Raw genomic sequence first — 23,942 nt, 5'->3', positions numbered from 1 at the left:
ATCCAGTATCATGACGTGGTCAAGCGAGTTACCCCACCCTCTCTGAAAGCCTCACCCGAGAGAGTCCGCCGTTAAGGCGCAATAAGTCACCACGACCAAGTTCTGAATCTTGGAGTACATGTAGTTGAACTGGTCCGCAACCGAATAACTGAATGTGTTTGTTGTTTATTTCGGTTTTCACTAACATCCTAGAAACATTTGTTTACAATAAGAAAAGAATTACTTGATATCTTACTGCTATACTGCTATATTCTCCCTTTGCTCAACAAGAAACTGGCATGAGCACTGAACTCGGCCTAAACTGTACATGCAGCTTAAAGGAAACATCAATCCAAACAACATAATGACCCCTAAAGAAAAAGCTCCACAAATGTAGGAGAATGCAATTCACAGTTTTTTTTCCCCAATTTCTGACAACAGATTCCATGGTGTCATACTTTACCCATAATCCTTTGCTTGAACATCAAGTTAGCTGACTACATAATACTAATGAAAAGTTGAATATCTGGAGAATGAAAAGTGATATAAAAACTGTAAATTGCATTCTCCTACATTTGTGGAGCTTTTTCTTTAGAGGTCATTATGTTGTTTGGATTGATGTTTCCTTGAAAAATGACAAAACACTTTAATATGAATAAACTGTTAAAATTACTGGTATAGGCAAGTCCATTTCCCGGATGTAAATGGGTGATGTACAAAAATAATGATTATAGGTGTGTGCGTGCATATAACTGTATATAACTGAATTTGTTTCATCGCAGTGACTGAGCAATGCTATGATTGTTATAACGGGCAGTGGACCTGGGTGAGTGCTCCCTCCCAATCGGCTTTATTCCACGTGAGTGCGACTAATATATGTATTATTTTTTTTGCCGGTATTCGTTCTACTGGTTGTACTATAAATCGTGAAATGGGTATCTGTTGCCATCGTGTGACGTTAAAAGGACATACTTAAATCGCTTGTTATGAATGTGTTCAGATTCATACTTAGCCCTCTGGTGAAAAATGCTGTTTTTGCCGGCACAGTCTTCGGGGCATCCGAATTCACTCAACAGACGCTACGCGGAGATGACAAGTATGACTATGGCTACATTGGTCGTGTTGCATTGACGGGGCTGTTGTTCTATGGGCCATTTTGTCACTATTTTTATCGCGCGTTGGACAACGCATGGAAGGGAACCACAACGCGTATGATAATAAAGAAATTGGTGCTAGATCAGACCATAGCTGGACCAGTCAGTATCGGTGGTTTTTATATAGGTAATATATCACACGACCTTATATTGACATGACGGATACAATGAAACATGTATATATTTTTAGTCTATGCCGTGATTAGCTGTCTTGTACAATATTGGAGTGGTACTAACAGCGAAATGATTGGCTGGTCAGGAGTCTGGTTTATTTCACAATAGGTGATTTTCCGAACAATTGCGAGATCTCGCGAGATGCATGAAAGACGCGCGTCGAACGTCTGCCGCAAAAATCGAACGATTTGATTTTGCACTAGAATTTCTTTATTTCGCAGCTTACATTGACCGGCCGATCTTCGACAGAGGAATATTGCTTCCGAATACCCTCACTTAATCGAAATTGCCTATCATCAAATGTGGACAGCACATTATTAAGCATGGAAATGTCCCCGAAATACTTTCGCGTTTGTCGAATCCCACGCGATGTTTGACGCGACTACGACGCTATGACCTTTGTTTGTCCTGTTTTTACGTTCGATTTCACGCATAACGCGTGATTCTCGCAGTGTACGGAAAATGGTTTATTACTTAGATACTGTACTGATGCACTGGGTATGGAAAATCCCAGGGGACAAACTTTCTTGCGAAACACATCTGCATTTATTACTGCTATTACCCAAATATTATTAAAACAGAACGTCGTCTCATCCCGCCATGTCATGTGCTGTGTATCAGTTGTATTGCATTATTCTCTCCTTTATATTTACAGTGCTAGACGTTCTTGAAGGAAAGAAAGATATTTTTGCTGAAGCAAAGGTTAAAACACTACCAAGCTGGGGAGCTTGTTTACTGTTCTGGCCACCGGTCCAGGTAACATAATTTTTTTTCAACCACGACTCCACTGTGCCCGCCACACCATTGTGGTCACAAATGCCGTTCCCATTTGCACACAAATCAAAACCAATTTGGAATTAGGGGTGATATTTAGATAAATTTCGTCGGAGCATGTGTATTTAGGAGCTCAGACAATATGGTGCCTATTATCGGACAGACCACGATGCATGAAAATGCGCATCTTCGCCATCTAAGGTCCGTTTATTACTTGTAGATCATCGCCTAGACACTACTATTTCCTTGATAACTTGAGTGAGTGTGTATTAAATGGCGGTGGTCGTCGCGCAGCGATTGTTCGAATTTCATGTAAACAAACAATGTATTTTACACACATTGTATACGTCGCTATGAGTTCCATATCGAACAGGACGCGGTGCGACGACCACCGCCCTTTAAAGTGTGCTCTTTTTTGCAAATCGACATCTCGCCATCTTGTTTAATCCATTCCCATATCGTATTCTATTCTATTCTATTCTATTCTATTCTATTCTATTCTATTCTATTCTATTCTATTCTATTCTATTCTATTCTATTCTATTCTATTCTATTCTATTCTATCACACGTGACACCTCAAGACAGTGCAATCTGAAATACGTAATATATGCATAACTGTATGTGTTGCTTTCTTTTAGATAATTAACTTCAAGTACATCGCACCCAAGCACAGAGTGATCTATGTCAGTATATTCACTTACATATGGGCCAATTTTCTCTGCTTTATGAAAAGCAAGGTATGTATATCTATTTATATTTATGACTGTTAGTCAACATTGGTAACTCATACAATATGTCCGCGAATATTTTGTTTACTCTTACAGTATTGTGATACATCGTTATTCGCGCATGGATATTAGATAACAAAAATCAGATTCTTATCCGAGTCATGACAGTGAATTCTTCTAATAAATTATAAAGAAATGGTGTACACATGTCGCACCGCCTTTACATATTCTTTTATTTTTAGCTTACGGCGTTATTTTGTGCCTATCTTTAGCATTCAATCCTCATTTGTCTATTTTTACAGAAAGAATCGACGCAGATTGATTCACACACGCGGCTGTGGTGAAAATGTCTCCGGAAATCAGCTGACTAACCCTAAATCGACACAGTACATATAAAGTATATATTTTGCTACGTGTGCTAATTTAAAGTTGCACTCTAAGATCACATATTAGTTTCAAACCCCCAATAAATGAATTTTCTTTAATTTAATCCGGGAAAACACGCGGCATTTATATAGTATATACGTTGATTGTATTTGTATGTCTCAGGGGCTATACTTTCACGGATTTGTTCAAATGCAGCTTAATACAGGGGCTATATTTTCATGGATTTGTGCAAATGCAGCTTAATACAGGGGCTATATTTTATGGATTTGTGCAAATGCAGTTTAATACAGGGGCTATACTTTCATGGATTTGTTCAAATGCAGCTTAATACAGGGGCTATATTTTCATGGATTTGTGCAAATGCAGCTTAATACAGGGCTATATTTTCATGGATTTGTGCAAATGCAGCTTAATACAGGGGCTATATTTTCACGGATTTGTTCAAATGCAGCTTAATACAGGGGCTATACTTTCATGGATTTGTGCAAATGCAGCTTAATACAGGGGCTATATTTTCATGGATTTGTTCAAATGCAGCCTAATACAGGGGCTATATTTTCACGGATTTGTTCAAATGCAGCTTAATACAGGGGCTATATTTTCGTGGATTTGTTCAACTGCAGCTTAATGCAGGGGATATATTTTCATGGATTTGTGCAAATGCAGCTTAATACAGGGGCTATATTTTCACGGATTTGTTCAAATGCAGCTTAATACAGGGGCTATACTTTAATGGATTTGTGCAAATGCAGCCTAATACAGGGGCTATATTTTCACGGATTTGTTCAACTGCAGCTTAATGCAGGGGCTATATTTTCATGGATTTGTGCAAATGCAGCTTAATACAGGGGCTATATTTTCACGGATTTGTTCAAATGCAGCTTAATGCAGGGGCTATATTTTCATGGATTTGTGCAAATGCAGCTTAATACAGGGGCTATATTTTATGGATTTGTGCAAATGCAGTTTAATACAGGGGCTATACTTTCATGGATTTGTTCAAATGCAGCTTAATACAGGGGCTATATTTTCATGGATTTGTGCAAATGCAGCTTAATACAGGGCTATATTTTCATGGATTTGTGCAAATGCAGCTTAATACAGGGGCTATATTTTCACGGATTTGTTCAAATGCAGCTTAATACAGGGGCTATACTTTCATGGATTTGTGCAAATGCAGCTTAATACAGGGGCTATATTTTCATGGATTTGTTCAAATGCAGCCTAATACAGGGGCTATATTTTCACGGATTTGTTCAAATGCAGCTTAATACAGGGGCTATATTTTCGTGGATTTGTTCAACTGCAGCTTAATGCAGGGGATATATTTTCATGGATTTGTGCAAATGCAGCTTAATACAGGGGCTATATTTTCACGGATTTGTTCAAATGCAGCTTAATACAGGGGCTATACTTTAATGGATTTGTGCAAATGCAGCTTAATACAGGGGCTATATTTTCATGGATTTGTGCAAATGCAGCTTAATACAGGGGCTATATTTTATGGATTTGTGCAAATGCAGTTTAATACAGGGGCTATACTTTCATGGATTTGTTCAAATGCAGCTTAATACAGGGGCTATATTTTCATGGATTTGTGCAAATGCAGCTTAATACAGGGGCTATATTTTATGGATTTGTGCAAATGCAGTTTAATACAGGGGCTATACTTTCATGGATTTGTTCAAATGCAGCTTAATACAGGGGCTATATTTTCATGGATTTGTGCAAATGCAGCTTAATACAGGGCTATATTTTCATGGATTTGTGCAAATGCAGCTTAATACAGGGGCTATATTTTCACGGATTTGTTCAAATGCAGCTTAATACAGGGGCTATACTTTCATGGATTTGTGCAAATGCAGCTTAATACAGGGGCTATATTTTCATGGATTTGTTCAAATGCAGCCTAATACAGGGGCTATATTTTCACGGATTTGTTCAAATGCAGCTTAATACAGGGGCTATATTTTCGTGGATTTGTTCAACTGCAGCTTAATGCAGGGGATATATTTTCATGGATTTGTGCAAATGCAGCTTAATACAGGGGCTATATTTTCACGGATTTGTTCAAATGCAGCTTAATACAGGGGCTATACTTTAATGGATTTGTGCAAATGCAGCCTAATACAGGGGCTATATTTTCACGGATTTGTTCAACTGCAGCTTAATGCAGGGGCTATATTTTCATGGATTTGTGCAAATGCAGCTTAATACAGGGGCTATATTTTCACGGATTTGTTCAAATGCAGCTTAATGCAGGGGCTATATTTTCATGGATTTGTGCAAATGCAGCTTAATACAGGGGCTATATTTTATGGATTTGTGCAAATGCAGTTTAATACAGGGGCTATACTTTCATGGATTTGTTCAAATGCAGCTTAATACAGGGGCTATATTTTCATGGATTTGTGCAAATGCAGCTTAATACAGGGCTATATTTTCATGGATTTGTGCAAATGCAGCTTAATACAGGGGCTATATTTTCACGGATTTGTTCAAATGCAGCTTAATACAGGGGCTATACTTTCATGGATTTGTGCAAATGCAGCTTAATACAGGGGCTATATTTTCATGGATTTGTTCAAATGCAGCCTAATACAGGGGCTATATTTTCACGGATTTGTTCAAATGCAGCTTAATACAGGGGCTATATTTTCGTGGATTTGTTCAACTGCAGCTTAATGCAGGGGATATATTTTCATGGATTTGTGCAAATGCAGCTTAATACAGGGGCTATATTTTCACGGATTTGTTCAAATGCAGCTTAATACAGGGGCTATACTTTAATGGATTTGTGCAAATGCAGCTTAATACAGGGGCTATATTTTCATGGATTTGTTCAAATGCAGCCTAATACAGGGGCTATATTTTCACGGATTTGTTCAAATGCAGCTTAATACAGGGGCTATATTTTCATGGATTTGTTCAACTGCAGCTTAATGCAGGGGCTATATTTTCATGGATTTGTGCAAATGCAGCTTAATACAGGGGCTATATTTTCATGGATTTGTGCAAATGCAGCTTAATACAGGGGCTATACTTTCATGGATTTGTGCAAATGCAGCTTAATACAGGGGCTATATTTTCATGGATTTGTTCAAATGCAGCCTAATACAGGGGCTATATTTTCACGGATTTGTTCAAATGCAGCTTAATACAGGGGCTATATTTTCGTGGATTTGTGCAAATGCAGCTTAATACAGGGGCTAAATTTTCATGGATTTGTGCAAATGCAGCTTAATACAGGGGCTATACTTTCATGGATTTGTGCAAATGCAGCCTAATACAGGGGCTATATTTTCGTGGATTTGTGCAAATGCAGCTTAATACAGGGGCTATATTTTCATGGATTTGTGCAAATGCAGCTTAATACAGGGGCTATATTTTATGGATTTGTGCAAATGCAGCTTAATACAGGGGCTATATTTTCATGGATTTGTGCAAATGCAGCTTAATACAGGGGCTATATTTCATGGATTTGTTCAAATGCAGCTTAATACAGGGGCTATATTTTCATGGATTTGTTCAAATGCAGCTTAATACAGGGGCTATACTTTCATGGATTTGTTCAAATGCAGCTTAATACAGGGGCTATACTTTCATGGATTTGTGCAAATGCAGCTTAATACAGGGGCTATATTTTCATGGATTTGTGCAAATGCAGCTTAATACAGGGGCTATATTTTCATGGATTTGTGCAAATGCAGCTTAATACAGGGCTATATTTTCATGGATTTGTGCAAATGCAGTTTAATACAGGGGCTATATTTTCATGGATTTGTGCAAATGCAGCTTAATACAGGGGCTATACTTTCATGGATTTGTTCAAATGCAGCCTAATACAGGGGCTATATTTTCACGGATTTTTTCAAATGTAGCTTAATACAGGGGCTATATTTTCGTGGATTTGTTCAACTGCAGCTTAATGCAGGGGATATATTTTCATGGATTTGTGCAAATGCAGCTTAATACAGGGGCTATATTTTCACGGATTTGTTCAAATGCAGCTTAATACAGGGGCTATACTTTCATGGATTTGTGCAAATGCAGCTTAATACAGGGGCTATATTTTCATGGATTTGTTCAAATGCAGCCTAATACAGGGGCTATATTTTCACGGATTTGTTCAACTGCAGCTTAATGCAGGGGCTATATTTTCATGGATTTGTGCAAATGCAGCTTAATACAGGGGCTATATTTTCACGGATTTGTTCAAATGCAGCTTAATGCAGGGGCTATACTTTCATGGATTTGTGCAAATGCAGCTTAATACAGGGGCTATATTTTCATGGATTTGTTCAAATGCAGCCTAATACAGGGGCTATATTTTCACGGATTTGTTCAACTGCAGCTTAATACAGGGGCTATACTTTCATGGATTTGTTCAAATGCAGCTTAATACACGGGCTATATTTCATGGATTTGTGCAAATGCAGCTTAATACAGGGGCTATATTTTCATGGATTTGTGCAAATGCAGCTTAATACAGGGGCTATATTTCATGGATTTGTGCAAATGCAACTTAATACAGGGGCTATACTTTCATGGATTTGTTCAAATGCAGCTTAATACAGGGGCTATATTTTCATGGATTTGTGCAAATGCAGCTTAATACAGGGGCTATATTTCATGGATTTGTGCAAATGCAGCTTAATACAGGGGCTATATTTTCATGGATTTGTTCAAATGCAGCTTAATACAGGGGCTATATTTTCATGGATTTGTGCAAATGCAGCTTAATACAGGGGCTATATTTTCATGGATTTGTTCAAATGCAGCCCAATACAGGGGCTATATTTTCACGGATTTGTTCAAATGCAGCTTAATACAGGGGCTATACTTTCATGGATTTGTGCAAATGCAACCTAATACAGGGGCTATATTTTCGTGGATTTGTGCAAATGCAGCTTAATACAGGGGCTATATTTTCATGGATTTGTGCAAATGCAGCTTAATACAGGGGCTATACTTTCATGGATTTGTGCAAATGCAGCCTAATACAGGGGCTATATTTTCGTGGATTTGTGCAAATGCAGCTTAATACAGGGGCTATATTTTATGGATTTGTGCAAATGCAGCTTAATACAGGGGCTATATTTCATGGATTTGTGCAAATGCAGCTTAATACAGGGGCTATATTTCATGGATTTGTTCAAATGCAGCTTAATACAGGGGCTATATTTTCATGGATTTGTGCAAATGCAGCTTAATACAAGGGCTATATTTTATGGATTTGTGCAAATGCAGCTTAATACAGGGGCTATATTTTATGGATTTGTGCAAATGCAGCTTAATACAGGGGCTATATTTCATGGATTTGTTCAAATGCAGCTTAATACAGGGGCTATATTTTCATGGATTTGTGCAAATGCAGCTTAATACAGGGGCTATATTTCATGGATTTGTTCAAATGCAGCTTAATACAGGGGCTATATTTTCATGGATTTGTTCAAATGCAGCTTAATACAGGGGCTATACTTTCATGGATTTGTTCAAATGCAGCTTAATACAGGGGCTATACTTTCATGGATTTGTGCAAATGCAGCTTAATACAGGGGCTATATTTTCATGGATTTGTTCAAATGCAGCCTAATACAGGGGCTATATTTTCGTGGATTTGTGCAAATGCAGCTTAATACAGGGGCTATATTTTCATGGATTTGTTCAAATGCAGCTTAATACAGGGGCTATATTTTCGTGGATTTGTGCAAATGCAGCTTAATACAGGGGCTATATTTTCATGGATTTGTGCAAATGCAGCTTAATACAGGGGCTATACTTTCATGGATTTGTGCAAATGCAGCCTAATACAGGGGCTATATTTTCGTGGATTTGTGCAAATGCAGCTTAATACAGGGGCTATATTTTCATGGATTTGTTCAAATGCAGCTTAATACAGGGGCTATATGTTCATGGATTTGTTCAACTGCAGCTTAATGCAGGGGCTATATTTTCATGGATTTGTGCAAATGCAGCTTAATACAGGGGCTATATTTTCATGGATTTGTTCAAATGCAGCTTAATACAGGGGCTATATTTTCATGGATTTGTGCAAATGCAGCTTAATACAGGGGCTATATTTTATGGATTTGTGCAAATGCAGCTTAATACAGGGGCTATATTTCATGGATTTGTTCAAATGCAGCTTAATACAGGGGCTATATTTTCATGGATTTGTGCAAATGCAGCTTAATACAGGGGCTATATTTCATGGATTTGTTCAAATGCAGCTTAATACAGGGGCTATACTTTCATGGATTTGTTCAAATGCAGCTTAATACAGGGGCTATACTTTCATGGATTTGTGCAAATGCAGCTTAATACAGGGGCTATATTTTCATGGATTTGTTCAAATGCAGCTTAATACAGAGACTGTATTTTCGTGGATTTGTGCAAAAGCAGCTTAATACAGGGGCTAAATTTTCATGCATTTGTGCAAATGCAGCTTAATACAGAGGCTGTATTTTCGTGGATTTGTGCAAATGCTGGCTTAATACAGTGGATGTACTTTCATGATATACTCCATTGTCACAGTTACACATATAGTTTTCAATAAAATGTGTCTGTTTGAATAGATTGCAGGGGAACGATTTATGAAATGACCATCATGGTATTGCCCTTGTAACTTCCAAGAAAACAAACTATTTAACATTCCTATTCCAGGTATACACCATACATATGAAAATAATGATATAGAATTGTGTAATTTTTTTTATAATCAATAATTTATTGTGAAAAAAACACTAAATTGCACATATATGGAAACTGTTAATGTAAAACGAGTGAAAAAAATATCAACAACTGTAAATATAAGGCACTAAAAATTGCACATAGAAATATTAGAATTAGGAGGATGTCCTCCGAAAACAATCAGTGAAACAAAATTCTAGGAAGAATGTACCCTAGGTGCAAGACCGTGTTTGTCTCTCACACACTCCACGTTACAGTCTGGAATGATTGCTCAGATTTGGAGTTTCTGGGGGACTAATGAACATCACACAGGCTGGCAGCCATGCTAGGAAGGATACCACCTAAAAAATAAACATCACCTCGACGGATTAAATTAGACAAAATGTTATAGAATACAGTTTAGAGAAAAATGTTTCGATGGTCCTTTTCTCTCTGAAAGTATGGTGGTATTTGGTTTACGAAACGTTTTATTACGCCCTCATCTTACAGACGTTTGTCCGATTTATTATTTTTGTAGTATTTTTCCGAAATTGTATGAATTTTATTATTGCACATATTGTTGATGAAGTTAAATCATGGACTTCAGTCCTTTCATAAACTGACTGCCCAGATTGATATATGGCGAGTGCTGGCAGTAGGACAGGATATAGTTTCTTCTAGGTAAGTCTAGTCGCATGAGACCGGAATATGTTAACCATCTTTGTTGTCCCAAGTTCGGAAAATAGCGCCCCCTTACTCCGAAAAAAATAGCGCCCTCAGGTGTAAATATAATTGGTCATGTTGCACTCTTGTTTTACTTCTTGTTAGTCCTTAAAAACATCTTGTTTTGTTGCTTAGAATGTAACATTACTGTACATATGTTTTATTGATTTATACATATTGCCTGTACCTTCATATTTTTACATTTTTGTTTAATCCGTTCTTTCATATGATGTAAAAGGCCTTTCTCAAGCACGCAAAGCAAGTATCGTGAGGATCAATTAGACGGAGGTTACAGGTTATTTATGTAGTATCGAAGTGAATGCATGTTGCTATGACAGCAGTGATTATATGTTGTATTTACAACAATAAATAGTGTAAGAGTTGAGACTTTGAGGAATAAAGGTAAAAAATGACTCAAACCGGTAAACAGACGCGCTGCTAAGCTTGATTCAATGTCACATGACGTTGAAATACTGAAACATTTACAAAATTTATAATGCGTTCACTTGCTCATTGTCACATAGCGGGTTCAACGAGGACAATGAAAATTGTGTTCGCAAATTTAAAACGTCACTACAGAGAGTACGAACCAGAAATATCCCTAGATGTTTGAAATGAAATCAATACTGTGTTTAGTTTTGTTTAATGTTATGTTCCGAGTGATATGGAACGTACTCTGGAGAAATGAGACTCGACTACGCGATCTCTAGTGTTGACGATGACGACAAATTAGAGCAATTTCTTTACATATATCTCAGAACGAAATTCACGGTTGTTAATAAAATCTCGTCAGTGTGACAAATGAAGACGTCTAGTTATGTTTTAAAGCGATGTTAGACTGGCTTTAGACAGGAAGTTTATCACATTATAAATTAGTAACAACCTTTTCTGATGTAGTTCGCGATTCGAAATGTTTGCACGCTTGCACAGTGCATGTGTCTGACCTGAGACAACCAATTATTGGTTATCTGAAATCTGATGGTATGTATGTGTGTGTATATGGAGGGGCATTCATGTACAGTGATGTAAAAAAAGTATTCCAAAACTTATAAGTTTAAAGGGCGACAGTCGTCGTGCCGCGTCCTGTTCGATATGAGACTTGTAGCGACGTATACAACGCCTGTAAAATACATTGTTTATTTACGTGAAAATCGAACACGCGCTGCGCGACGACCACCGCGTTTTAAAAAAAAATTCGCTACTCGTAGGATTATAAAACACGATCAACTGGAGACGGCAATAGCAAAAGCTATTGTTGAAATAATCCAGATTAAAATGAAATGGTCATGCCACATCATTCATATTATCGTAACACAGTCCGTAATAGTTTTGCCAACATGCAAGTAATAATCTCACTCATCAACTAACCTGACGATTTTGGGGTTAGTGTTATCAGCTTGTAAACAAACTAGAAGGGTTCTGTAAACATGCAAACTACAAATGATTAACAGCGGTCATTAGCATAGTCACACCTCCAATGAACAATCACCCGTGACTGAATTGGTTCATGGAGCTAAAAAAAGATTTCACAATTGGCCAAAGATATACGTTTACATTGTATTTTCTAGTGTTTTTGGTTCAACCTCTTGGAGCGGGACGTTTTTGCAGACGCCAACTTCCATATCATTCTCATTAGTAGCGGTGTTAAGATAAACATTAACTTGCATTAATTAGTACATCACATGATTAAATAACAGTTCTTCGAACCCTTCTTCGCCGTTCATGTACACAATGTCTCATAAAGCGCGGTAGTCGTCGCGCTGCGCATCTGCGAGATATATGGGTAAATGAAGATGGCGACTTTGACTGTTGCGCAGACCAACGAGTACGAACTGACACGTGTCCAAGCTTTAATTAGATAATCACATGTGATTGGAAGGTATCGAAGGAGTCGCCGGCGGTATTCAGTGCAAGTCGCGCCCAGGTCAAACCTCATACTTGTGATTTCAATTTGAAGAGCGCATTGGACTGTGGGAAAATCAATGTTTATAAACACAAATGTTGAATATGCGCAGCGCGACGACTACCGCGCTTTGAACAGCAAGTAGCAGCAGGCCATGGAAAATAATAAAAATACCTTCCATGATCAGTCACATATGTATTCACAAAATATATTATTGAAAGATGTCTAAATAGTTAATAAAAACAACAAGAGCAAATGGTCTAAACAATTGAGAAACTGCTGAGCAGTATTGGTTATAACCCAATTATATCTTCAACTGAGATGTTTCAAACATCATGCATGAGCGAAGTTTAAAAAGAATTAAATAAATTATTTGAAAAACAGTGGGGAAATGATATACATAATGACAATAAAAAGCAAATTGGTTCCTTTAATATGTAGGACATACAGAATGTCTAAGAACAAGTTTAAAACTGAAAGATATCTTGTTGATGTCACTAATGTTCAGCTAACTAGATTTAGAGTTAGTAACTATTGTCTTATAATTGTAACTGGCAGACAATAACAGATTGCAGTTAATTCTAGAATGTGTGACCAATGTACACAAAACAAAGTTGAAGATGAAAACACTTTGTTATGAATTGCCCAGCATAGGGCACATAGACTGCATTTATTTAACAAAGCAGAAATTAATATTAATGATTTTAGAACCAGTAGTGAGAGTGATAAATGTATTTCCATTATGAGCAACAAATATACGTCACTACAGTTCATTAGGATCGTGTCTTAATACCAGACAGTGACTGTGTCTTGTATGAGTTACGAGTATTAATGGTGTTTTGTTGTTTTTTTGTTTTTGTTTTGTGATGTATAACCATTTTTATCTTCTCCGGGATATATTATGAGTTAATAAATATTAATATTATGCGTACCGTCTGCCATATTTGGGACAAATAACAGATCGACGAATGATGGCGCGAGGAATAAGGGCGCGGCACGAGCTGGATGGATTTCCAGGTTGGGTTCCAAGGTTTCCAAGTGTGTCCCATTTCGGCTCCGACTAACCTAATTGGTTGTTTGGGGACTAACATGAAGGTAACTGCTGCAAACATGAAGGATTAAAAATGTTGGCACGTGCCGAGATCCCGGAACGTGAACGTAGCTAACGAATCTGCTTTATATAAGAGCTCCATGAAAAGGGGTGGGTTGAAATATTTTTTTAAATAATTTCACTGTCGTACGAGAATACATTTCACTCTCTTAATTTCGTAAGTGTCACATTTTTCATAAATCTATTTTTAAAGTTATATAAAAAAATCGTCATCCCCAAAGTTGGCACATGGAGCTTTCTAACGATATCTAACTTATCGAGTCGCGCTACACCAAGTACGTGCGACGTTCTCCAGTCCAAATTCGTTTCCAATAATACTGCTGATCCTAATCAGGGCCAGAGTTTAGCACATTAGAACTAAATGTCATCACACGTGACAGAAAATAATAAATTTGTTCGGACTGTGGTGTTTTAAATGACAGTTTTGCTGGCCTGTCGACAATATGTAATCATATAGCTTACCTTTGAAATCTGTCACGTGATCAGCGTCAAATAATGCGCCCTTTTATACGCTCCGAGTCGCCGGCAAATGCATTTGTTATTGTGTCGATATATACTTTAGAGCTCAGACAACTGAAAAAGTTTATTAGTTGTCTGAGCTTAGATAAGGCAGGGCATAGTACTAAATACACGTGACGACGACATTTCGGAACCACTCGAAATTCAGTCATTGAATGATTGATTTATTGATTGTCAGGGTAATTGCAAGATTACAAGTTTAATAACTGAGTTATTATTTGCTAAATACAGTTTACAATCTTAATCTCAGTGCAGTGAAGCGCTACGTCCATGATGTCGGTATACCGTGGGTGTTTAGGTGATTTGCTACTGACACATAGACCAATAATTCACACCGTAAGGTAGTCTATCCACCATAAGGATAATATTTTGTATTAGGGGTCTGAGATATGCAAGCTGTACGGCGTGCAGCGAAGAGTCATCTTCTACGGAATGCACTGTTTGTGGGCACGACCTATGCAGTGTCCGAGTTCACGCAGCAGACCATCATTGCTGACTCGTACGATTTCCCAAGAATAATCCGATTCGGAATATGGGGAGGATGTTTTAACGGACCGTTTAACTACAGATGGTATAAATTCTTGGACGCTATTCTACCGGGAGCCGCTGTCAAGACCGTGGTAACGAAGGTGTTTCTCGAAAAGTTCACGGCAACGCCTACTATACTGTATTCTTTTTACGTCGGTGAGTGCTCAGAACAGCTGACTTATACAAACATGCCAGTGTGTTTACATTAAACTCAGGGCATTTAGAGGTCAGGGATAAGATAAGATATTTGATTTTAAAGCGCGGTGGTCGTCGAGTAGCGCGTGTTAGAAGTTCATGTAAATAAACAATGTATTTTACACGCGTTGTATACGTCGCTATGAGTCCCATATCGAACAGGACGCGGTGCGACGACTGCCGCCCTTCAAACGTATACACTGTACATACAAACAAACAAACAGAAATACAAATCTAAACAAACTGTCAATGGTACAATATAATGAGGAATGATATAGTTTCACGATCTTTTTTCCAGTTATGTCCATATTGGAAAGGAAAGATGACATTTTCACAGAAGCTAATCAGAAAATAATTCCGACGTACTTAGCCAGCTGGGGATTTTGGGCTCCAGCACAGGTAAGTGTCACAAGGAGTAAGAACAATACATTATTGACAGAAATATTAAAAAATATAGTTTGCTATTCGTCACCATCTCCTGTATTGACATAGACCGCTTATTTATAGAAAAGAACGCTCGGGTCTCCATGAATAGCTACGTTCTCACGCCGGTGTTGACACTGTTTTTTTTGTTGTGCAAATATTGGATAATCTGTATACATGTACATTGATTGTTTCCACTGTAAATATAGACAATATATACAAATCTTTACCAAAATATTGGTTGTAAAAACAGTAAATGTTTCAATTGAAAAACTGTAATCTTCACAATAATTAATGTATTTTTTTTCACCAATAATTCACGAGCAGTAACTAAAGAAGGAACTGTTTTCCTGTGATTTCTACGGCGTCTAGCCATGGTCTTTTTGTCGCACTTTGGCGCTGCGAATTGTTTCTTGGAACATCGGCCATTTGTTTCACCATAGAGGGAATGTGACCGTGATGATAGGGTTATTAGATCTCTTATCAAAGACACTTGAAGAATTAGCTTGTTTTTAAACAGTCGGCGTGTACATTGAAACGGTAATGTTTGTCAGTGGTTACCCCTCGTTGGTGCGTTTGCACTCAGACAACTTTATTAGTAGCCTGACGAGGTCGCGTGAGTTGCGCCCTCCGCGGTGCTCCAAGCCAAACATGATGCCATTCAGCCGGCGAGGGCCTACTCACACCTACATGTCAGGCTACTTTATTAGTTGTCTGAGGTTTGCATAACAATGAAAGCCATGTCTTCCGAACGCTCCAGCAGTAAGTTTGGTGTATGTTTATAATAATGCAGAAAATCTGCAGTGTTTTATTATCCAAAACTGTTTTTCGCATTTTTTCCAGATTAAGTTTTGATTCAGTATGGCTTATTGGGATCACCGTCAAATCAAGTGCGTTCGGGCTAGAACATTCAAACCCGCACTAATCGTTCAGATAATGACGGTGGGAAATATGTCTTGTTTTTTTAAGAAGATGCTCTGTCACAGAATAATAGTCTGTTAAAGGTGCCAAGTATGAAATAATTAGGGGACAAAAAAAAACCTACGTAGAAATTTTTATATATCTTTTTATTACCGGGACAAATTTCAATGGACTTGATTACGGACAATGCATGGCTTAAATTTCACCTGGAAATTCCGCAGTGTGCTCTCGCAATCGCGGAGTTACTCATTTTTACAAGGTTCGCCATTTCTGTCGTCACGTGGTAATTAAGTAATTATGACAATACTGATAAAACATTATTCAAAAATGTGATGTCACCATTTGAACTTAGTGTTGTCCATAAATTAGCATAACTATAAGACAAGGGGTGTATTCATTGATATTTCATTTATTTATTGCATTATCACATACAAGCAAAAACTATAACTTCCCAAAGCTTGTTGGATAAAAATTAGCCAAGACTGCATGAAGGCCAAACATAAATAAAGGTTTGCCACCCAGTTGTTTTTTCCAGTTATTCATTTATACAAGCCACAAATTGCTCTGTATTGTTTCATTTTTAATACTTTATAATACCACCCTAAAATTTGACAAATAAGAAGAAGAAAATGCCGACTTGTAACCAATTTGCCACTATTTGTATCGTTATCCTTAAGCACACTTATTGATAATAAAGTTTTCAATCGTTGAGATGTGTACATATATGACGTGCAAGTCTGTATAGATGATCAACGGCGAACGTAGCAGCATTCTGACAGAATAAAATATCCAGGTTATAAAAGCTCAACGAAAGTCGTAACAAAAAATGAGACATCATTTTTTTCTGATAATTAATTATAAATGAATAATTATATAGATAAGATATTTGGAAATATTCTTACAGACTAGCATAATAAAGACTTATAATAGAAAGCAAAAACTTGTACATATTGTGTTTTATTACACAGTTACTGTTAGTAACACTATTTTAAACCACTTATTTGGAATTCATCTCATTTTATGTTAAGCTCTAGAAATTGTCTACAACAAACTGGAGTCGCACTGCCTGTTTTTATAATAATTAATGTTAAGTTGCCATGGTTACATAATGCATCAGCATGTATCATAACATTTCACGTTGTTTTTTAAATAATAATTATATTTCTTAAAACAGGCAATCAACTTTTACCTAGTCCCTCCAGTTTACAGAGTTGTGTATGTCGGCACTGTTGCATTCATCTGGGCCAACTTTCTATGTTTTATGAAGAGACAGGTAAGTTATAGCATATTGATCGCAAATTAAGTAAAATGAAATACATTACCATGTCAATATTATGTGAGTGGCGCTGGTGATGTTCTCACAAAGCAGGGCTTGTGTCAAATGGTTCTTGTCAATAGTCCAAAATTATCGAGCGCTTATTTCCATGGACACGAATGCATAACAGCGAAATATATATCTAGGTTTCAATCTGTTTAAATCTGATGTTTTTTACAGCGTGTTATTTCAAAGTGTTTAATTTTAATTGTTATCATATTTATTATTATTTTGTAATTCCCTTTTTATGGCATGCGTCTTATTAGAAAAAAAAACTGAAACTACTATGATTTTTTTTTAATTAGATTAATCAGGATACGAGATTTTTTGTCTAAGGACTTCTTAAATGAAAATGGATTTCAACAAAATGTTGCCGAAAATGCTTTTATTGGCGTCGAGTACCTTAATTGAACAAGTGGAATTTTATAGAAAACAAGCCTTATATAATGTAACAACTTAATATCATTTCATTGTAACATGTGAGCATCGGACTGAGAAAAAATATATATTCATCACTATTATATTTAGCCACTAAAATATCTTTTAAATAATAGAAGCGAGAAAACAGTAATACAAATAGCAAAATGCATAAATGACTGTTTTCAAATTAGAGAAAAAAACAAACAAACAGAAATTTCAATTTGACAGCCCATTTAAATGATGTTTTTTTGACAGTTCAAGGTCACTGTGGTTAGGTATAGGCCAACATTTACACATCATCCTATCTATGGTACTCTGCAGTCAAGTATTGGCCAATATTTTCAATGTCTGTCGCCGACACATCCACGAATATTCGTTATACAGAACATTGTTTCAGAGCTAATTTTATCATGTTTTCTCCCTCTCTGTCAAGGCAATTGTCCCCGGGCCTGTTGTATCACTCCATCACCAGGAGGACAGCACAAGGTGATATCCGCGCAGGCAACGGGACTGACTCGTTGACAGGACAGAGTGACTGTGTACCATGATGGACGGCGATTGAATTCAACCTTTCACGCACACTATTTAAAAATGAAAATAATATATAATATTGTCAAAAATATAATATAATCAATCTAAAAGGTTAGAGTTGAAATAAATTAAACTCGGGTTAACCGAAAATATATATATATATATATAGTATAATGTGGTTCTTGAGGCGTTGTACACAAGAGATGTAACTAGGTTTTAATTATTATCATAGTATAAACTGATAACAGCCCACATCAGAGATAGAATTTATAGCCCGGAGTTAAATATCACGTACAAATATCTGAAAGTGGGTCGAGCTACGTGCCCAGATGTCGATTCTGGATTCATTGGATGAATCTGGGTAAAGAATGTACAGGTGTTATGATAAAGATTGACACAATAAACTGTGTGTCGTCATGGCCGGTATTTAAAGTTGGGACAGCGTGTTGCCATGTCATTGCTGCTCGAGATTTTGCCCAACGAATTAGGTCCACGCTTTGGGTGACTGTGAGATCTGGTGAGCAGAATCATGTACTACCATAGCCAAACCCGGCGTTTAACATAAATGCAAAGACCCAGAATTTATTTATTTTGCAATAATAAGCATATTAAAAAAGTTGGGAGTTCACCAGCATAACTTTCGAAAATATTATTGTTCTATATTCACTACTATATGTTCCTATCATGCCATATATATTATGCCGTGTCTCAAATTGTAGGCTGGTGACATAGGCTGAATTCTTGGCTGTCAGTTATTATACTATGCTTGTAATTTTATAGAATTTGTTCTTATCCTGGCCGGTTTATTTATGTGATATTTTACAAATATATATGTGAGGAGTATGGAATGATGTTGTGATGGTGTGTAGTGCATTTCGTAACCTTCACCTCTTAGCACAGTCACTTGGGGCTGAATAAAATCAATAAATTCTCATTTAAAAAAAATATATATTTATTTATATGCGTATAGCGGATGATTTTTTTTTTAAATGAGAATTTATTGATTTTCAGCCCCAAGTGACTGTGCCTCTTAGTATGAGTTTGGTGCGTGGTGAAGTTAGCGCTGAACTGTTATGTGTTGTGTTACAGTTTTGTGGGGGTGTATCAAGAGTCGTGAGTTTTGCGCCTCAATTTCATGGTCGAGCCAATTGATTTACTCCCCCCCCCCAATTTAAAAATTATTGAGCCAAACGCCCACAACGTCGATCTTTTTGGGTCCAGTTTTCAACTGAGTGCGGAGAACTCCCACCCAAAATTCTGGTGAGTACCATCTCCCAGTTAGCTAAATGCTTATGGTTGTTTCGTTTCATCGTGCAGATGTGTATGTAACCACAGACATGCCTATAAATACCATTGTCACCATAATTGTAGAACATATGAGAAATTATAATTTTGTATCAAGACTAGAAAAAATATATCCTTTCCGACAATAGAGGGCGTAATCTAATAAGAAATGTTTTTCATCGTCGACTGTCGACTGCCAGCTAAGGTTCATTTATTCACGGTTACTAAAAAGGTAACCGTGATTTATTCGGCCGTCGCCTCACAGGGACTAAAACGCCTGGACGAATATGGACGGTGCGTTCAAACATAGTCCTCTATCATAGTGGGACTGTGATTCAAAACATTGAGTGTAATAGACAAATTATATTTACTGGGGGTACTTTTCTACATATTGTCCACTTCTGTGAGAATGGACACTCAGGCTTAATTTTGTATATTCTGTCACGTTCAAGAATAATACCGTCACAAATACAAATTGTTGACAATTTGACACATAAAGGTCATAGATTGACTTGGATCTATAATTGAACTTTTAACCTTTGACCTCAAACAGCTGATCAGTGCATGTTCAGCGTCACACGTGTTGACCTATTTTGTTTTGTTTGCTCGCCGATCCCCGGGAACTATCATTTTAGAGCTGCATACATGTAACGCCGAACATGTCGAAAGTTGTCATGATACTGAGGACGATAGGGAAAAATAAACTGTTACGAAATTCCGTGTTTATAGGGAGCATTTTTTCTGCGTCCGAGTTTACACAGGAAACCATACTTGGATATGAAAAATACGACTGGGCTAAGATCGGACGTTTTGCTGTGTTTGGATTTTTCTGCAATGGTCCATTCAATTATACGTGGTTTCGGTTTTTGGACAAAATTATGCCTGGGAATGCAGGAAGAACGGCGGTGACAAAAGTAGTATTTGACCAGCTATTTGCAGCACCGATCATAGCAGGCGGCTTCTTTGTTGGTGAGTATTCAACTACGACAATTTGTAGCCATGGTTTCGCGGCTACCAGTTCTATTTTGACGATCGCTGATCAGGTTCCATTCACTATGTAAACGCACGTACCATTCTAATTGTCAAAAACGCAGCCTGGTCCACAGGGAGTTGGAATAACTCGAGTGAATTATTTAAAATTCTTTTTTTTTTTTCTTTTACTTTTTTCTTTTCCTTTCTTAAGTGTTTACGTTTTCTATTTACAACTCTTGAATTTATTTACATTTTAATCCTTGATTACACTTCGTCAATGACCCATATTACTATAGACCAGATGCCGTCGACTTCTTTGGATTTGAATTTGTGTAAGGGCCTTCAGGAGGAAATTTTTTTTTTAATAAATATGTTATAAATTCATACAAAACTTGTATCTGATTTATATTTTTATATTTAAGTGCACAGGAAAAATTTAAAGGGGCACTTCCAATTAAACCTAATCCCACAACAAATTTACTTTCCGAATTAAAATAACAATGGATAACAAAAGATAGATTAACTTTGTAAACAACATAAACAATAGTGTCCCATGATTCTTTGTGGCAATCCATGGGATTGAGTGGTTCGCCTTTACTACAGAATCCACTATAAATGTATATATTCTTAACTTGTAATATATTTTAATCACACTAGCTGAGCTCTGACCTGATTCATAAATAACGGATTCCTTTTTTTATAGTAATGGACATCTTGGAAAGAAAAGAAGATATACTTCATGATGCAAAACAGAAAACTCTGCCATCTTGGTTGGCTGGTCTGGCATTCTGGCCACCAGCACAGGTTCGTGCAGTTGGTCACGGTGATGGCAGTATAGCCGTATTCCTCCATCTTCGAATAATAGACATAAATCCTAATAACGTTTTGTATAAACTTTTTAATTTTGATTCCATTCAACATAATTGTACCTTTGCAACTTGTTATCAAAACAAATAAATCAACTTTTGTCATCTATTTTTGTTTTTCAGTTAGTTAACTTCAAATTTGTATCACCGCAATTTCGTGTTGCTTATGTTGGGATAGTAGCATACATCTGGACAAATTTCCTCTGTTATATGAGAAGGAAGGTAGGTATCCATGGTGAACAAAGATGCAGAATGGTTGTGGTCTGTCAAGTGTTCATCTCCAATCAATTGTAGGATAATATTCGTACTTGATTTTGCAGTATAAATTAATGACTGTAAAATCTTATTATATTTTGATTGCCAAAAATTTGACGATGCTAGAAATTACACATTTGTTCATAGTCTAAAAATTTGACTGCCCAGCCCATGAAACATATGGCATCCTCTTGAATGGGAACAAGAACAGTTTATTTAAAGGTGTAATTTGGCAAGTTTAAACTTTTTGTTCAATAATTAGTAAATTTCAATTATGTATTTGTTGAAATATTTAATACATTTGCGTGGGGCACCATTTTGAGTGTATCCGATGCTTTACTAATTTACTTACGTTTTCGAATACTTTTGTTTAACGGCTGTTCACTTTTACCCGGTGATATTACTAAGTAACACATAAGTATATACTGCAACGGCGAAAAAAAAAATCAGCAAGATGACTGATGGACTGTCATGTTTAAACATATTCAGCAAATTATTTTTAAGTACACACTCAGTAACATATCTTGTGGCTTATAAGCCCAAGCCATTACGATAAAAATTACAACACAACTACAGGTATTTATTTTCTTTTACAGGATATACATTTCACCATTGGTAGTAGCAAATGACAAACTGGTAGCACTGACCAAAGAGCAGATGAAAATAGCAATAAAAGCCTGTTTTCAAATGTCTTTTATTCATAATATATCAGTAGTATTCTGTGAAAATGTCATTCAAGAGCTTTAAAATGTATCATATATCTGCTGGAAAAGTAGACAAAAGTAATTAATTAATAATTAATTATTCACCAATCATGCACATTCTATTCTGTAAGATTAAGGTCAAATTATTTATCTCAAGATATCAAGTGATTACCTTGTATCATCTAAATGAAGGTCATATAAGGCGAAATGTCTGTCTTCTGTTGTTGTTATCGTTGTCATTGACTCTGTTGCAAAACGTTTTTGTCGTTTACATAACCTAAAAATTTTTTATCAGATCATCATCAAAATTGTGAAAATTTGATCAATCACTATGAAATGTCAACCAGGTTCAATTTTAGTGTGATTAGCAAGTACAACTTTCAAGATACGGTACAGGGTGAAACTTTGTTGAAATAAAGCATTTGTTAGACAGATAAATAAGTGAAAACAAGTGTTGTAAACCGATATATTGTTTTCATATTGTAATATAAATAAAAAAAACTTGACAGATTTTGCTTATATATACTATGGTACAATTATTCAGGAACTTTTATAAAATTCTTGCTCTATTATTCTATAAAGAACATTGGGATTAATACAGTACAGGTAGTATTATTGGACGACCATGTTGGTAAGTATTTTTCTCACCAAATTTTACTTAGATATTTTGCTGTACTATTTTTTTTTATGGGAACTTTCATACACTTCATGTTATATATTATAATATATAAGGGACATTGGGATTAATTCAACACATGTAGTATCATTTAAGGAACTTAAATATTAATTAATGATGACTTTTAGCCAGTATTTTTCCCAGCAAAATTTGTTTGATATATTAGTACAGACATTTTATACTCACTATTGCCAAGCAAAACAATTGTACATCATTAGTTTGTATCCATTCATTCAAATTGTTATTCAATCTAGATTCTAAATGGGCTCTTTTCATTGCTGCAGAAAACCTGTAAATGAAACGCTGATCCATTAAACAATTTGTGTATCACATGGTATTCTGTCCTTGTTCATGGTGTATTATGAAATGACAAACATAATTAATTCTTCAAGTGTTTGCAGGTAAGCATTTGACTTATAGCATGTAAACACCTGAAAATGTGCAGTCATTTTGTACAAATGTTGTTGAATATAAGCCGTTGATAGTGAGTATTATGCATAAACATCATTACTCATGTAATCAATTGACATATTATTGGTGCAGTGTTTTACTATGAAGACACTACAATAATATAGCATGTATAATACATTGCCTGCTGACACAGTTTTTTTTTTTCAATCCAAAATGGCTGACCATGGAGGCTTTCAGCAATGCAATGTGATAAATCATGGTTTATGGGAGGGTTATGTCATTCACATCAAGTATAAAAAAACACTGTCACCTAGAG

At 36.4% G+C, this 23,942-nt stretch overlaps 3 protein-coding genes across 3 annotated transcripts; all 3 read left to right on the top strand.

The window, feature by feature from the left end:
- The first annotated feature begins 776 nt into the window (after positions 1-776).
- LOC102810161 (mpv17-like protein) lies at positions 777-3,412 on the top strand. The gene is made up of 5 exons (XM_085502698.1): positions 777-805; positions 980-1,260; positions 1,963-2,063; positions 2,721-2,819; positions 3,113-3,412. The coding sequence occupies exons 1-5, from the start codon at positions 777-779 to the stop codon at positions 3,152-3,154; spliced, it is 552 nt and encodes a 183-aa protein (XP_085358824.1). The 3' UTR covers positions 3,155-3,412.
- Positions 3,413-14,514: 11,102 nt separating this feature from the next.
- Positions 14,515-18,616, top strand: LOC102805818 (mpv17-like protein). Its single transcript, XM_078009822.1, has 4 exons — positions 14,515-14,809; positions 15,147-15,247; positions 17,367-17,465; positions 18,361-18,616. Exons 1-4 carry the CDS (start codon positions 14,515-14,517, stop codon positions 18,415-18,417), a joined length of 552 nt encoding a protein of 183 aa, XP_077865948.1. The 3' UTR covers positions 18,418-18,616.
- A 1,673-nt stretch (positions 18,617-20,289) lies between these two features.
- On the top strand, positions 20,290-23,552 carry LOC100366737 (mpv17-like protein). Its single transcript, XM_002730936.4, has 4 exons — positions 20,290-20,711; positions 21,418-21,518; positions 21,704-21,802; positions 22,432-23,552. Exons 1-4 carry the CDS (start codon positions 20,402-20,404, stop codon positions 22,462-22,464), a joined length of 543 nt encoding a protein of 180 aa, XP_002730982.1. The 5' UTR covers positions 20,290-20,401; the 3' UTR covers positions 22,465-23,552.
- Positions 23,553-23,942: the final 390 nt, after the last annotated feature.

The sequence above is a fragment of the Saccoglossus kowalevskii genome, chromosome 8 (assembly GCF_978046115.1).
Source record: "Saccoglossus kowalevskii chromosome 8, keSacKowa6.1, whole genome shotgun sequence".
NCBI classification, from domain to species: Eukaryota; Metazoa; Hemichordata; class Enteropneusta; family Harrimaniidae; genus Saccoglossus; species Saccoglossus kowalevskii.
This window is presented reverse-complemented; position numbering and strand designations above follow the sequence as displayed.

Excerpts from the sequence above, each read along its gene's own strand:
- LOC102810161 (XM_085502698.1), top strand. The coding sequence starts at position 777 with ATGATTGTTATAACGGGCAGTGGACCTGG. Across the intron at positions 806-979 it reads ATAACGGGCAGTGGACCTGG|ATTCATACTTAGCCCTCTGG; the intron begins GTGAGTGCTCCC and ends GAATGTGTTCAG. Across the intron at positions 1,261-1,962 it reads TATCGGTGGTTTTTATATAG|TGCTAGACGTTCTTGAAGGA; the intron begins GTAATATATCAC and ends TTATATTTACAG.
- LOC102805818 (XM_078009822.1), top strand. The coding sequence starts at position 14,515 with ATGCAAGCTGTACGGCGTGCAGCGAAGAGTCATCTTCTACGGAATGCA. Across the intron at positions 15,248-17,366 it reads GATTTTGGGCTCCAGCACAG|GCAATCAACTTTTACCTAGT; the intron begins GTAAGTGTCACA and ends TTCTTAAAACAG. Across the intron at positions 17,466-18,360 it reads TATGTTTTATGAAGAGACAG|GCAATTGTCCCCGGGCCTGT; the intron begins GTAAGTTATAGC and ends CTCTCTGTCAAG.
- LOC100366737 (XM_002730936.4), top strand. The coding sequence starts at position 20,402 with ATGTCGAAAGTTGTCATGATACTGAGGACGATAGGGAAAAATAAACTG. Across the intron at positions 20,712-21,417 it reads AGCAGGCGGCTTCTTTGTTG|TAATGGACATCTTGGAAAGA; the intron begins GTGAGTATTCAA and ends CTTTTTTTATAG. Across the intron at positions 21,519-21,703 it reads CATTCTGGCCACCAGCACAG|TTAGTTAACTTCAAATTTGT; the intron begins GTTCGTGCAGTT and ends TTTGTTTTTCAG.